Consider the following 15,064-nt stretch of genomic DNA (forward strand, 5'->3'; position numbering starts at 1 on the left):
ATGTATAAACAAGGCTGTTACATTAGATCAACAAACCATAACTAGAAAATCCTAGCTAATAATTCTGTGAACCATGTCTACATGTCTATAAATTACACAGGAAGTTGTTACAGTTAATTTTGGAATGAAACCGTTCTGTAGGGTAAAGAAATGAAAATTTATATGAATTTTGGAAAAACCTGTGACATTTTACAAAACAAAATGGTATACTCTTTAGGGATGCTATTAGAGAGTCATTCTGGATAAAAGGAAGATTCTGGATAAAGAATTTAACAATAAAGTCCACATAGAAGATGTATGACCATGGCAACAGAAGACCAGATTCTCCTAAAGCTTTTCAGCTTTCATCATTTGCTCAAGAAGTATTGAATTTCACTTTCATTAAGGGCTTTGTTTTTTTAAAAAAAAATACAGGTGCACGCATTCTACAGCCAGTTGGTGCTGTAAAAAGTGATTCTCTCTACAGAAAGGAATCTGAAAATTTGTTAAATCTATATAGTGTACTTCAGCATGGAAGATTATTATTCCCGAATAGCCTTTTTCTGGCAGACATACAAGTATACCTAGATTACCTGTTTAGCATCACAGTAGCGGATCCCAAAGGAATGGAACTGAGGGAAAAAGGTTGGTTGGACCACTGCAATCTGTGTGTACAGCTCTGCGGGACGTGACATGGCAGGGGTTCCTGATAATAAGATTACTCTTTTGGCAGCCTGCATGGGGAACAAAGTCACAAAGTGAATTATGCCAAGCAATGAGAAGGGGAAAATCCTCCTTGGTCAGAAATAGTGGACCTAGTTGTCAACTTGCTTTAATCTCAGCTCTCCTGGCAACACAATAGGTGGCCATGGGCAAGGCACTCCTACTCAGATATGGAAGGAATTTAAGTCTATTTGTAGCATCATAGTTTGAACATTCGAATAACATGCTAGACAGCAGTCAAAACAGAGACTAGCAATAGCAATAACAATAGCACTTAGACTTATATACCACTTCACAGTGCCTTACAGCCCTCTCTAAGCGGTTTACAGAGTCAGAATATTGCCCCCAATAATCTGGATCCTAGCACTGATGATGTTACCTAGTTTGGTTAACGAAACGTCTGCAAGAAAACAAGCAAGCTCAGAAAGCACCAAGGACCCCTCATATCAACCCTGAGCTACAAATATTCTCCTTTATTAGTAAAACAGGGTACCTGACAACATTTTTTTCCTGGTTAGCTTATGCTTGATTCCAGTTAAATCAAGAGAACCCCAACTGATTAGTGTTATTCTTAGTCCAGCCATTTCATGTAGGAGCTTCCCTTTGAAATGCTTCTGATGAAAAGGGGGCACTAATCAGATCAACAGGAAGCGTATCCAAGAAAATGGAAATGGTCTTCCTTCCTTTTTGAATATTATTTCAGCGTACAGGTAGCCCTCGCTTACTGACTGCCTTGTTCAATAATCATTCAAGGTTACAGTGGTGCTGAAAAAATAAATTTACAATTTACATGATCTTCACATGCCTCAGTCATGAGCTCACCATTACAGGCACTATGTGTGTTCCGTTTTCTCCTCCCTCCCTCTCTTTGCAGAGTGAAGAGGAAGGGTTTACAAAAAAGTAAGCACACACATGGGGAGTACATCAGCTATTGTAGTGTGCTCTAGGCTGCCTCTGGGACTGCACTGCTGTCTATGTGTATTCCCCACTATGAGTCTGTTTACTCTATTATAATCCCTTCCTCTCCCATGAATGTAAATACTGTACGTAGAATTGCTAATCACCCCAGCGCTGGGATGAGCATTCCAAAGGGCTGGGGAGTAGATTAAAGGAAAACATAGCTATGGTCATGTGATTTTCCACCTAGCTACAGGTTTGCTTAATGACAGAGGTGCTAGTTCTAATTATAGTCACTACACAAGAACTACCTATGCACAAAAAGACTGATTTACTTGTCTTACGGAGAGGGGAACAACATGGTGACTTTCTGGTATCTTGTTTATAACTTTCTCCTGTAGCCAGGATAATCAAAAATGCTGGTAACTGAAGTCCAAAGCACTTATAAAGTTCCTCATTGTTTCTCTCATTTATAATGAAATAAGGCAGCCACTGCCAGCAAGTGATGGCATATATTGCACTGAAAGAAGAACTGAAGGAAAATTTCAAGCTACATAAAGGGACAGCAAAAATTGAATATAGGTAATGGATAGAATCTTTGTTTTTGAACCTGTTTTGCAAATAGGTTGGCTATAAAGGGGTAAGAGTTTACATAAAGAGATTGAAAGGGCTAAATGAAAAGCATACGAAGAACATTTTAAAAAGTAAAACCACTGATTATGCAACAGTGCCCTATTTCTAAGCAGTGATTTACTGAGTTTTTAAAAAGATTTCCATAGCCTGTGGTTGCTTTGCTATTTGATGTGCTTTGCACCATGGTGATTATTAAAATCCATATTGTACTGGAGATACAGTTACAACCATCCTCCAGATGCCAACCTCTCCTGCCTTAATCAGCTGCTTGGCATTTAAAGTCAAGGATGTTCTAATCAACAAATGGAAATTGCTGATAATGATTTTAATACAGAAACTCTTTTTAACAGAACAGACTCATCAGGAGACGGAACCTGGTTTTTATTTCTGTCATAAAAGAGAATAGATACAAAGCTACAGTGCTGACCTTGAAATAAGCCTAAAGGTAGAATCCAAAACCTATTATTGTGTCCCATCATCACCCCAAGGCATCCAAAGTCAACCTGAAACTGAACAGATGCAAAAATAGCTATCGTTTGATTTTCGACAGCAACATATGAGGGCAATTCGGAAATAAGCCTCAGTCTGAGCACGTGCAAAAAATAGGCAGGGATAGCAATGCCCGTCCTATGACGCCATGCACTGTAGTCCAGTAGGCAGTGAGGAGTGGAAGGAGAAGGTTTTGTTGCAGTTGACAGTGACTCGTCTGCTAGATCAATTGAAAATGAACCCTGCCATAGAAAATCCCGCCAAATGAGAAGTGCATGCAGTAATATCATTATTGTGTGCGAAACAACTTTCGGCAGCTGCAATTCATCACAACTGTGTAATGTTTACGGACCTAATTTGATGAGTGAAGGTGTCGTATATCAATGGTGTCACATGTTTAAAGATGGACAAACTGACATGCACGATGAGGTAAGAAGCAACCACCCATCTGTAGTCAGCGTTGAACTCATGCAGGAAATTAACAAAAAGGCCTGTGAAGTCTGTTGGTTCCCAGTACTCGCAAGTGTCTGGGCATGCTGACTTCCAGTGTGGTGTTGGTTCATGATAATGCTCACCTGCACACCGCTAGATGCACCCAAGAACTTCTGAGGCAGTTCTGTTGGGATGTTTTTGATCATCCTTCCCCCCCGTAAACCAGATTTGGTGCCGAGCAACTGCCATCTCTTCAGGCACATGAAACAATGGCTTGCGTTGCACCACTTTGGCAATGACAATGCATTTCACAATGCTGTTATAGGGTGGCTTCATTCCCAGGTGGGAGATTTTTTTGCAGAAGGAATTTCAAATTTTGTAAGAGGTTATGACAAGTGCCTCAATTTAAATGGCGATTATGTCAAAAAGTAATGTGTCAGGTCCCCAAATCCTTATTGTCTTCCTTGCATATTTACTCTTATGCTTTCCTTTTGGGGCCTGCCATTCTGCTGGGGGGAGAGGGGATATTTGTTTTCGCTTGGGATAACTTTCGCTTTCTACTTTTCTTCTCCTGCCTATATCTACTTGGGAAAGGAATGTGTCTCCCTTACCAGGGAGACGGTTACAGAGAAACAAAAGTGGAGAAGACCTTGAGATGTGCGCCAACCGTGCCAGTTACCCGCACATTGTCATCGTCAAAGCAGTGTGACACAAGCCATTTTTTCATGAGCCTGAAGAGGTGATAGTTGCTCGGCACCAAATCTGGAGTATGGGGGGGGAATGATCAAAAACATCCCAACAGAACTGCTTCAGAAGTTTTTGGGTGCATCTAGCGGTGTGCAGGCGAACATTATCGTGAACCAATACCACACCGGAAGTCAGCATGCCCCAAAGCTTGCAAGTATTGGGAACTAACAGACTTCACAGACCTTTCTGTCAATTTCCTGCATGAGTTCATCGCTGACTACAGATGGGCGGCTGCTTCTTGCCTCATGGTGCACGTCAGTTTGTCCATCTTTAAATCTGTGGATTGGCTGGATTTCAAATGGACATTATGACTTTGGTGGGAGGAGGAATACTGCTAGTTTAGCTATACCATTTAAGTGGGATTTTTCCCAGATCTGTCCTTGACTTCCCTATTGTCACTAACCCCTAATAAAAGTTTCCTTTTTCAAGAGTTCTGCTTTCTTGGGTGGTTAGCTGAGGTGGGTCCTTACATAAAGTAATGTTGTAGTTTTCTAATGTGTATAGTAAAAGCTCTGCATCTACGAGTGTTTGTCATTGATAACCAAACAGAGGTTTATTTCCGAATTGCCCTTGTATATTCCAACTTTAAACAGAATAAACAGTATTGAGAACATATAAAAGTATATAAGAGTAAGCACTTAACTGTAGGTAAGAGAAGAAGAAAGCCATGAGGAGATCTATGAATACATCGGCTAAAAAAAAAATCTGACAAAATCTGCCCTTAAAAATACTAAAGCCCCAATTATCCAATAAAATGAGTGGTAATCTGATAGATAAAACTGAGCATTAAGTTCTCAGGTTACCAGACTAGTAAAAAAATAATACTTCTTGAAGCCCACCCAGAAAAAAAAATCATATTCATGCTAGCTCTTACTTTCAGAGGCAAATCAAAGCTGCAAACACACTTTCGGAAGCCATAACACTGTTTCTAGAGTTGCATAGCGCACAGGGCTTATATTTTTCAAAGCCATTGCCATTAACATTGTTTCCTGTATTTCAGTGGATGAATGTTAGTCATTAAGAGCCTTGGTGGAGCAGTGGGCTAATGCCTCCTTAAGTAACACCAGCTGCCTGCAATTAGTGCAGGTTCGCATCCCACCAGGCTCAAGGTTGACTCAGCCTTCCATCCTTCCGAGGTAGGTAAAATGAGGACCCAGATTGTTGGGGGCAATAAGCTGACTTTGTAATAATGCCGCTTGGGGTGTGTGTGAAAGCCCTAATAAGCAGGCATATACATAGAATGAAGGCTACTGCTAAGCTTGTAAGCCGCCCTGAGTCTTCGGAGAAGGGCGGGATATAAATGGAATTAAAATAAAAAAAATAAATAAATTATACACTGGAAAGTTGCACAATATGGCATTACAGCATTAAAAATAAAACTCATGTTTTATTAATATGCATCTTCATACAAATTTCATTAATTGTTTGCCATTGAAAATTTTTTAGACTTGTAATTCATTAAACTCACGCTCATATTCATCACAGTTGTTTAGGTAATTCAACCCACATGATTATAGTTTAGTGATAAATGATTACAGAGTAAGAATTTCAGAACTTCTACCGCCTCTGTGTGCCAAGGCAACAAAATCCTATATTCCACTGGTCTGTTTTGTACTTTGTCTTAGGAACAAAGGAGGAAGTCAATATATTGGCTTTAGATATTCCATTAAACAGGTTGCATGCAAGAAGGATCATTGTATCTAGAGAAGAATCTTGAGTACATGTATTTGTTGAGATTAATTTAAATTATGAACAATTCCTTTACAGAACAAAGCAACTTTAACACACTACAGAAAAAATCAGTTATAGAAATGTTGAATATAAATAAAGTTAATTTTGTATTTATTGTTTAATTCTTTTTAAAAAAAAATTACTCTATTTTTTTAATTGTTATTGTTGTGAGCCGCCCTGAGTCCTCAGGGAGAAGGGCGGCATATAAATTTAATTTAAAAAAATATTGGATATCCTATTGTAAAGTGCCATTAAAAATGATGATGATGATGGTGAATGATACCATATCATTGTGTATATTGTTCCCTCCCCCAGTATGTTTTGTTTTTGTTGTTGGGATAAGATAATTTGTTTTTATTGTTGTATACTACCAAGAGTTGTATTTTTGTGAATTGAGAGTCTTGAAATACGGTAAATAAAACAAAATAGGATACAAAAGTGGAGGAGATAAGCTCTGAATCTAGATGATCTGGAAGCTACAGTTACTTTTGATAGTAACTGTTCTAGAGATGGAAAAGTAGAGATAATCTATGCATGGCCTAGAAGTGCACTTTAGAGCATTTGGGCTGTTGCCAACCCCAAACTGTGCAAGTTGTATTTTCAATTATGAGGGTGCATTTATTTATTTTATTCAGTTTGGATCCTGTCCAATTCTAACTGTTTTTGATTCATATTCCAATTTGAGATATAAAACCCACTCAGCAGACTATATTATACATTCATAACCTTCACATAGCTGCCTAAATCTTTAGCAAGGGAGCATCAATACTTTATCATGGATGATTGAGAATTCTACAGTAGATATACCAAGAATATATCTGTTCATAATTGCTTTTGAAACTTATGGAATTTTAGACTTTGGGCCCATGTTTTATACATGGGCCTGTTTGAAGTGTCTATATATCACTGCTCTAAAGTCCTTTCCTTAGCAAATTATATTTAAAATGGATAGTAAAAAACACCACTTTATCTTAAGAAGCTATTAAAGTGTAACTGATACTGAAGTTAAGATAAGCTTTTAATATTACAATGGTGCCAATTTTCCTTTCCCCAATGCAATTTTAAGATCTGCTGTTCAATTTGAAACTTCAACCCTGATTTTTAATCAAGTTTTGATTACATGTCATCATTTTCACTTTTTACTTTTGATACTTACAAGGCCCATATTAAATAGTCCTAAAAGAGGAACTAGACCTCTTGGTGTTTTCATTTTAAATGGTGAATAATAACATAGTGAATACTAACATATCAATATTTATAGAAAATAAAAAAGAAAATATAAAGATCCTCTCTTGTCAAATCAATTTCTGGTGACTACGTAAACACAAATGACAGCTACTTGACAGCTACAAAGGTTGCTTGCCAAGGCCTCCTGGGAAGTCAAAAAACATTTCAATCTAGGCTACAAGCTCTGAGTAGCCTCCCAAGCAAACAGCCAAATCCAACTCACCTTAGCTTCAAAATCCAGATAAGAAGGGCTAACTTTGTTAGTGACTAACCAGTAAAGATAGTTAATTTTGCTTGAAAACACTACTCAGTGACCGACTGTCTGTCCAGGAATTCTTCAGAATTTGAAACTGCTTACATATCTCAGTACTTGATAATTAAATCTTTTTTTCTTTTAACATAAATGAGATTTTTCAAAGTAAGTGTATACAGTGGTACCTTGGTTCTTGTCTGGGATCAATTCTGGGACAAGCAACAAGTACTAAAAATGGGTACCGAGCAAACCACGTGACTTACCACGTGACCTTTTATTTTGGGTGGAAATATGGTTATTACAAACAAGCAACATTCTGATTCACAGACATGCCAAACATTTTAACAGGGAGTAGGATCTCCCCATACATTGTCATTCACAAATAAATCCAAAGGAAAAGCTGTCACATTCATCTTCCTTAGAGACCCTATGCAAATCTAATCTTGACATCAGTTTTCAGCAGTGATTTCAAGAAAGCCTAACCCTAGCACTAACCTTAATTTGAATTTTACTGGATATAGGATTTTCCCATGTATTTTACTGTACATTTTTATGGACCACAGTAACATAACGTGTTTCCCCAAAAGTAAGATCTACCCTGAAAATAATCCCAAGCTTGATTTTTGGAGGTGGGCCTAATATAAGCCCTATCGCCTATCCCAAAAATAAACCCTAGTTTGGGGGTGAGGCGCACGCCTAAAATCAAGGTAGGGCGTGGGGGGGGTGGAGTTATCATTGCAGCCAGGCCTCCCATGGATTGACACTTGCCTCACCTCAGCTCACTTCTTCTGCGGCCAAAGGAACAGCTTCATTTTGCAGCTGAGAATGGAGCTTGGGCCTGCATTTCGCAGTCAGAGGCCTTCCTGTAAGGCCTCTGCAGCTGAGAAATGAGCTATGGTTAGCTCTCCTTGGAGTTAGGACTAAAAACGTATGACACGGATAGATTCTCTAAGGAAAGTGGAAGTAACAATTTTATGTTTGGACCTTTTTATGGACCACAGTAAAATACATGGGAAAATCACTTTACCAAAGAAAATGAAAGTAGGGTTAGGGTTAGGTCTCCTTAGAGTCAGGGCTGAAAACTGATGCGTGGATAGTCTATAAGGAAACCAGATACAACACGTAGTTGTTCGGATTAATTTGTGAACCATAGTAAAATACATGTGAAAATCCCATTCCCAAGCAAAAATAAGCTAGGGTTAGGGTTAGGGTTAGTGTTAGGGTTAGGTCTCCTTAGCATCACAGCTAAAATTATAAGTCAGTGACAGATTTGTAGATGTTCTGTAACTAAGGCAAACGTGACACTTTTTCTTTTGGACTTATTGGTCGACCACAATAAAATTGGTATATCCCATTACTATTTAAAATTAAACAAGGGCTAGTATTAGGGTTAGGATTACACTTCCTTGGAGTCAGTACTGAAAACTGCCATCAGGGTTAGATTCGCAGAGGTTCCCAAAGGAAAGTGAGTGACAGCTTTTCTTTGGGACTTATTTGTGATCACAGTAAAATGCCTGGCAAAATCCCATTAGCAGTGGAAATTAAACAAGGTCTAGGCTCGGGTATAGTTAGGGTTAGGATTAGATTTCCTTCGAGTCAGGGCTGAAAACTGACATCTGGGAGGATGAGACATTTTCATTTGGCCTTATTTGTGGAACATAGTAAAATGCTTGGGAAAATCCCACTGGCAGTGAAAATTAAACAGGAGTTAAGGCTAAGATTAGTGTTAGGGACAAGGTTAGGTTTTCTTGGAGTCAGGGATGAAAACTTACTTGAGGTTTACATTCATAGAAGTAAACCTTTCTTAGAGAACCTCTTCAAATGTGTCCCTGACGTCAGCATTCAGCCCTTATCCAAGGAAATCTAAACCTAACCCTAACTCTAGTTTTATTTTCACAGGGAATGGGATTTCTCCATCCCCATTTCTCCTTCAGCCTCAGATTTCTTTTTATCAGACTGTGGTCTGTGGGTCTTCCTTCTGTCTGCCAAAGTCACTCTCATACAGTATACCACTACATCATCTACCTAAAACCTTTCCATATTGGATACTTCTGGCAAAAACATAAGCTGCTGTGTTAATCACAACATAAAAACTGGAGCTTATACCTCTTATTGTTTGCCCACAAGAAATAACCTTTGATTCTTTTCTTTTGAGCCAAAGAATCACAATGAGCATCTGTGAACAGAAAGGAAAAAAGAAATCTGGTGTCCTATTTACATTAGTTCACAGTGAGAGGTATGATGACATAAGGCCTTAAGAGTAAGGCCATTTCATTATATTCTTCAGGGAGATGTTCAAACTCTAACTCTTGAGCTGTTTGTCTCTGTAATGTTGCTCCTTAATATCTATAACTTCCTCATAAGTTTTTAACCAACACACACACCAGGCTTTTTGAACACATAGGGCCTAACAGTCTCTACCTTCAAAATTCGTATACTCACCTTCAAGAGAGGCATTGCAGCCCGACATCGAGCCGTTTTAACGTTCTTAAGAAAATGGGATTCATCCTGAAATTGGAGAAATGGAAACACAATAAATTTTGAACAGTAGGAAAACAGCTTTTGCGCCTGGTTCTGAATAAAGAAGCTCTGATGTATTTTATGCCACTGTGTGTTTTGAGCCCAGAAATAAACCAATCTCAATGGGCATAGCAATATGCGGAATGAAAAACCAACACAACACAAGGTATTTTATTGGAAATGTAAATTACTGATAACAATCACCAAAGTTCTATGTTTTCCAATCGACAACCGCAGCCAGGCATAATAAGAAAAGTGGAAGAAAGACCCTTCTAAACTATTCCTATTTTTTTTGTTATCACAAGATCCCATCTTATATGCAGATAACTGTCAGTCCGCTACTATGCCAATCTTTCCAAATGAAGGGGTTAATGAGAAATATCAGAAAGGAGGAAATCTAATTAGGAACCAACTGCTTTGCTGTTAAAGGCTCACCAGGTAGATAATAACCTACCATTTGAAAGCTCCCTTTCAGTAATGAACTCTCTCTTGAGTGCTGTTAGGAGACGGAGCTTCAGGAAAGGAGGAAATTGGAAATGTCTCTGGAAGTGTACTCATCTTGTCTGCATTTCAGCAAGTAAGCAGCCATGCAGAGAAAGGATAATAGGCCCCCCTTCAACTCTAAGATGATGCTTTCTCTCAGTGATAAGATTATGCTAATATCAGTCACCAGCAGAGGGAGGATTGAAGACAGAAAAGGCAAAGCAGAACCCTCCGTGGGGGCTATACACTGCCCAAATCACAGGTAGTCCTTGGTTAGCAACCATTCACTCAGTGACTGTTCGATGTTATTAGCAGAGCTCAATGGGGAGATGCCCAGTCCTCAAAGTTGCAGGCATTGCAGCGTCCCTGCAGTCACGTGGTCATGATTCGGACACTTGGCAACCATCCTCCAATTATTTATTTATTTATTTATTACATTTATATACCGCCCTTTCCCGAAGGACTCAGGGCGGTTTACAGGGTGATTAAAAAACAAAGATACAAACGTTAAAAACAGATTAAAATATATATATATTCGTCCCTGCATAAGTAAAACCCCAGTTAAAATTATGATGGTCACAGTGTTCTGTGATCATGTGATCACTATTTATGACTTTCACTGTTGGCTTCCAACAAGCAGAGAAAAATGGGGAGGCCAACAGGAAGTTGCAAACAGTGATCATGTAATGTGCCTAATAAGCTGTGCAAGACTGCAACGGGGACTGCTGTAACGGCCGCCATTAGTTGGCGTGGTCATGTGGTTATATTTTATGACCATGTCACTTAGCAATGGAGTTCCCAGTCACAACTACCACTGTTAGCTGAGGACTACCTATATTTATTCTGTATTAACATGAAGATAGTGACTAGGGGAAAGCAGCCAGTTTCTAAGAAGTCATGATTTGATCATAAGACAGAATAATTCCTGTGCACCTTTTGTGAGGATCAGGACACAAATTTAACGTGCAAGATCAACAATACAAGAACCCAGTTCATGGTTACCCTTTATCTACAATAGACTAAGACATAATTTTTTGTATTTCTAAAGATACAAAACAAAAATAATTGTTTACAGTTATTTTTTTCAGCAATAAATTTAAGCTGTTTGTCATGATTGTTTAACTACGTTCCCTGAAGTGGTGATTACACAGAAATTCTAATCTTAACATAAAACATTACTGTATCCTAGCCAAATATTAGCTTGCAGGTGAGTTATCCTATTAGCTCGGACATGTTTTAAATCCAGATTATGCACAGGAAGCGATTGCATGTTAGTCCCATTATGCTGAACAGGTTTCCCACCTCTGTCTGTAACAGTCCACCAAAATTAAGTCACCACCTGAAGGCTACTTACAACAATCACAACTTGGAAGGTGGTTTTGAGCTGCTTCTCAGTCTTGCTGAGAAGGTCAAAACTGACAATGTTAATCGGTTTTGCTGAGACTTGGTCTTTGCCTGTTGCTATGACACTGATGGTGTCTGGGCTGAGGGAAGGAAGCCATCTATGGAAAGCCTAAAGAAAAATAAAGGGAAAGAAAATATATATACATATATACATACATACATACTGTACACACATGCATACACACACACATATATTATATAGTCAAATGCTTGTTGACTATTTAGATTACCTTGCTAGGCCCCAAACATGGGACAAATCTTTATTTCCTGTTTCAGCCTATCCTGAAGGCCATCGAACAGGCAGTAGTCACACCGGTGACAGCTCATATATTTGTGTAAATTGCTAACAAAGAATTAAGGGAGACTGATATGCATTTCAAACTTATTAGTTTTCATCAGTCAGCCATACCCTTCTGAGATTCGAACCTGGGCTGATTGCACATTAGGCAGTTGTTTTCATCTCTAGGCCACAGGATCTCTCTCGCTTTGTTAGCTTGAGAACAACTGCCTAATGTGCAATCAGCCCAGGTTCGAATCTCAGAAGGGTATGGCTGACTGATGAAAACTAATAAGTTTGAAATGCATATCAGTCTCCCTTAATTCTTTGTTAGCAATTTACACACACACACACACACACACACACACACACACATGTTCCCCAACCCCCGGTCCATGGATCAGTACCAGGCCGCAGCATGCCAGCAACTGGTCCGCACAAACAAGCAAAGCCCCATCCGCAGGATGCAGGCAACACACAAAACTATGCACCCTCTGGCCCACGGAAAAACCTCTCTCCACGGAACCGGTCACTGGTGCCCAAAAGGTTGGGGACCTCTGGCTTAAAGATTATAGCTAATTAAAAGAAATACTTGATACAATTTATATAGCTCAGTTTTAAGTCTACAATTTGCTATGCAATTCTTAACTGCAATTACCTGGCATTATACAGGGGTCATTGCTTTTTACTGTTTTTTACATTAGGTTTTTATCTTTGTAAGCTGCCTGGAGTCACTGAGAATGAATTGGACCACCATATAAATTTTATTCTATAAATAAATAAAATAAATAAAAAATAGCTGAGCCTAGTACAAAATATAAATATGGAATTGAAACCAGCAAAATTTAGAAATAATAATTACACTTGCATTACTTTTCAGCTGGTAAGCTGATTTTGATACTCCGTTTCTTGTTTTTCCCACCCGTCTAGAAATAAGTATTTCCTTAAAATATCGCATTCTCTTGTCTTAAATGATGCCTTACAAATGCAGACATTTTCACAGAAATGGCCCAATCTGCATCAGGGTTGAAAGGATGTGTCAGGGGGCCCCATTGCCATAAGCTGCTCTTAAAATGTACCCGAAAGGTGAAATAGTTTCCCTTTACTTCTCAAACATCTATTTCGAAAATCCAAAATAAAATTACTCCCCTTTCCAAATACGGTAATTAATAAAAACAAAACAGCAAGAAAGGAACAGTCTTCAAGGATAACATTTTCCTAGAGTTTTATCAGATTTGAAGCTAGTGGGGGGGGGGGAAATCCCACCATCTTTTAGTATATAGAAGCTAAGCACCGCTGGTAAGCGAAACTCTGCAAATAAAGACTTTACCTCGGCCCACGTATATCTCACTGAAGAAGGAGCCACCACCAGCAAGGGCCACTCTTTTCGGTAATAGGCAGCAATGCAGATTGCCTGGATGGTTTTCCCTAAGCCCATGTCATCTGCCAGGAGCAAACGACCTCCTCTGGAGATAGCAAAACTGTAGGTGATAAAACAAAAAAGGGCAAGGCTGGGTGCTAATAAATCTGCCGGGGTCAACATTTCCAGCAGAGTTTGTGCTCTCTCAGAGGGCTGCAGACTTGACTCACTTTACACCTTCTCTCTGGAATGGCAGGAGGCTTGTCACAAGTTTAGGATCCACTCCTACAAGGTCTGCTTCCAGGGGATCCTCTGCTTTTAAGAGAGATTTCTCAAACTGTGTCACAAAGGCCATTAATACTGGCTTGGGTAGTGGTTTCAGCTGAACCTCTGGAAGGCTCTTTACTAGTTCCACTGGAAAGAATACAGACAAAACAGATTGATTTAGAAAGTCTATGTAGTTACCCATCTTACATATCAACTCTGATCAGCTAACCTGAGCTTAAAGGTTGTTAATTTATGAAGTGAAAATCAGCACATAGATCATCACACCTGTACACCTCAGAAACCGATCTCTCTGTGTGTATGCGTTTGTGAACTATAAATGTATATGTACATACCCAATTACGAAAGGATTCCAATCCACCCCAAATTATTTCATGAATAATATTCCTATCTTCAGCTAGGCAGCTATAAGGAGGAAAACACAATTTACCAGAAAGATAAATAGTAGCGTTTGGGTTTATACTAAAATTCAAGCATTATTTTATATTGAGCCCTAATTCTAGCAATTTAATTTTAAGCAATGAAAATATTGCTGCATTGTATTAGGCCTTACAACCAATGAACATGTCTCAACCTTTTTGGAAAAAAGAAAATCCTAAAATACAGATATTGAAAAATAAAATGTAATTCTTACAATTTGTTCAGGAATTCAAATCTCTACTCACTTTGTTCATCATAAGAACTTTAGTGCTGACAGCAAACTACAGGCTGCTTATTTCTCCAAAGTAGCCTGATTAGATCTCCTACTACATAGACAAAATCCTTTATTCCAAAAGCACAAAAATATATGAAAGGATTTATATTTGTAATTGTAGGTTACATATGCTAAGCATTAAATATGCTTCCTTTGCTTTGATCTATACTATACTAACAAGACAAATAGGCTGCCTCTGCTAAAACATAGGGTTATGCTGCTCAGAAAGCCACAGATTAGAATTATATGCCGGCAAACTGCGGCTATTACACTATTTTTACTGCTTTGCAAAAGAAGAGGAAATTAGAATGTCTCAGTAGCTGGAGTGATTCATTCAGGAGATGCTTTATCTCTTGTTCCAAATGATCTTTTATCTTAATACAATGAAGCAATTTAGGTAATAGCTAAATGTGCATATAGAGACAGAATGTGAATATAGACGGGGGGGGGGGGGAAGAGATTGATGGATGGTTGGATGGATGGATGGATGCCCACAGTAAAAGGATGAAACATATCCAAAACAAGTCATTCAAGCAACCAAAAGTGATATCAAACCAATTTCTCATACTTACATCCCTTGCCACAAGGAAAACTGCCTGCTTAAATGGATGATTTTCATGCAGTGCCTTACTTAAACACAGCATCTAAAGCAATGTGTGCATTGGCTTTGAACTAATTTTCAAGAAAGCAAGGAGAGCCTGAATACTGTGTTGGGTTCTCTTCCACATCAAAGCAATAGTTGGCATATTTCTATCAAGTTCAGCGGCTTGAGTGCTCTAGAATTTCATCTCTCAAGACCTCTGCAATAGTGTCCTTCCAGTCAGCCCACAAAGAAGCAGAAGACTCATTAGCAACTGTGCCAATAGTGACAGACAACTGCATTTTTTTCAAGACATGTTTCAAGGTGATGTACCACCTCACTTCAAACTG

The 15,064-nt window shown here is 38.8% G+C and overlaps 1 protein-coding gene and 1 long non-coding RNA gene across 4 annotated transcripts in view; both read right to left on the reverse strand.

Annotated features, from left to right (window-relative positions):
• Positions 1–15,064, reverse strand: part of LOC310632618 — a 378,391-nt gene that overhangs the window by 267,734 nt on the left and 95,593 nt on the right. The gene's annotated exons all lie outside the window — the stretch shown is intronic.
• The window catches only part of SMARCAL1 (SNF2 related chromatin remodeling annealing helicase 1), a gene marked incomplete at its 5' end in the record, with an annotated part of 37,490 nt that overhangs the window by 14,048 nt on the left and 8,378 nt on the right, over positions 1–15,064 (reverse strand). For all 3 annotated transcript variants that reach the window (XM_083350253.1, XM_083350252.1, XM_083350254.1), the window contains 5 exons: positions 573–713; positions 9,554–9,619; positions 11,469–11,627; positions 13,126–13,276; positions 13,386–13,569. In XM_083350253.1, the coding sequence (XP_083206379.1) occupies positions 573–713; positions 9,554–9,619; positions 11,469–11,627; positions 13,126–13,276; positions 13,386–13,569 (701 nt within the window). The remainder of the gene's footprint in view (positions 1–572; positions 714–9,553; positions 9,620–11,468; positions 11,628–13,125; positions 13,277–13,385; positions 13,570–15,064) is intronic.

This window comes from Vipera ursinii (assembly GCF_947247035.1).
Source record: "Vipera ursinii genome assembly, chromosome: 1".
Taxonomy (NCBI): Eukaryota; Metazoa; Chordata; class Lepidosauria; order Squamata; family Viperidae; genus Vipera; species Vipera ursinii.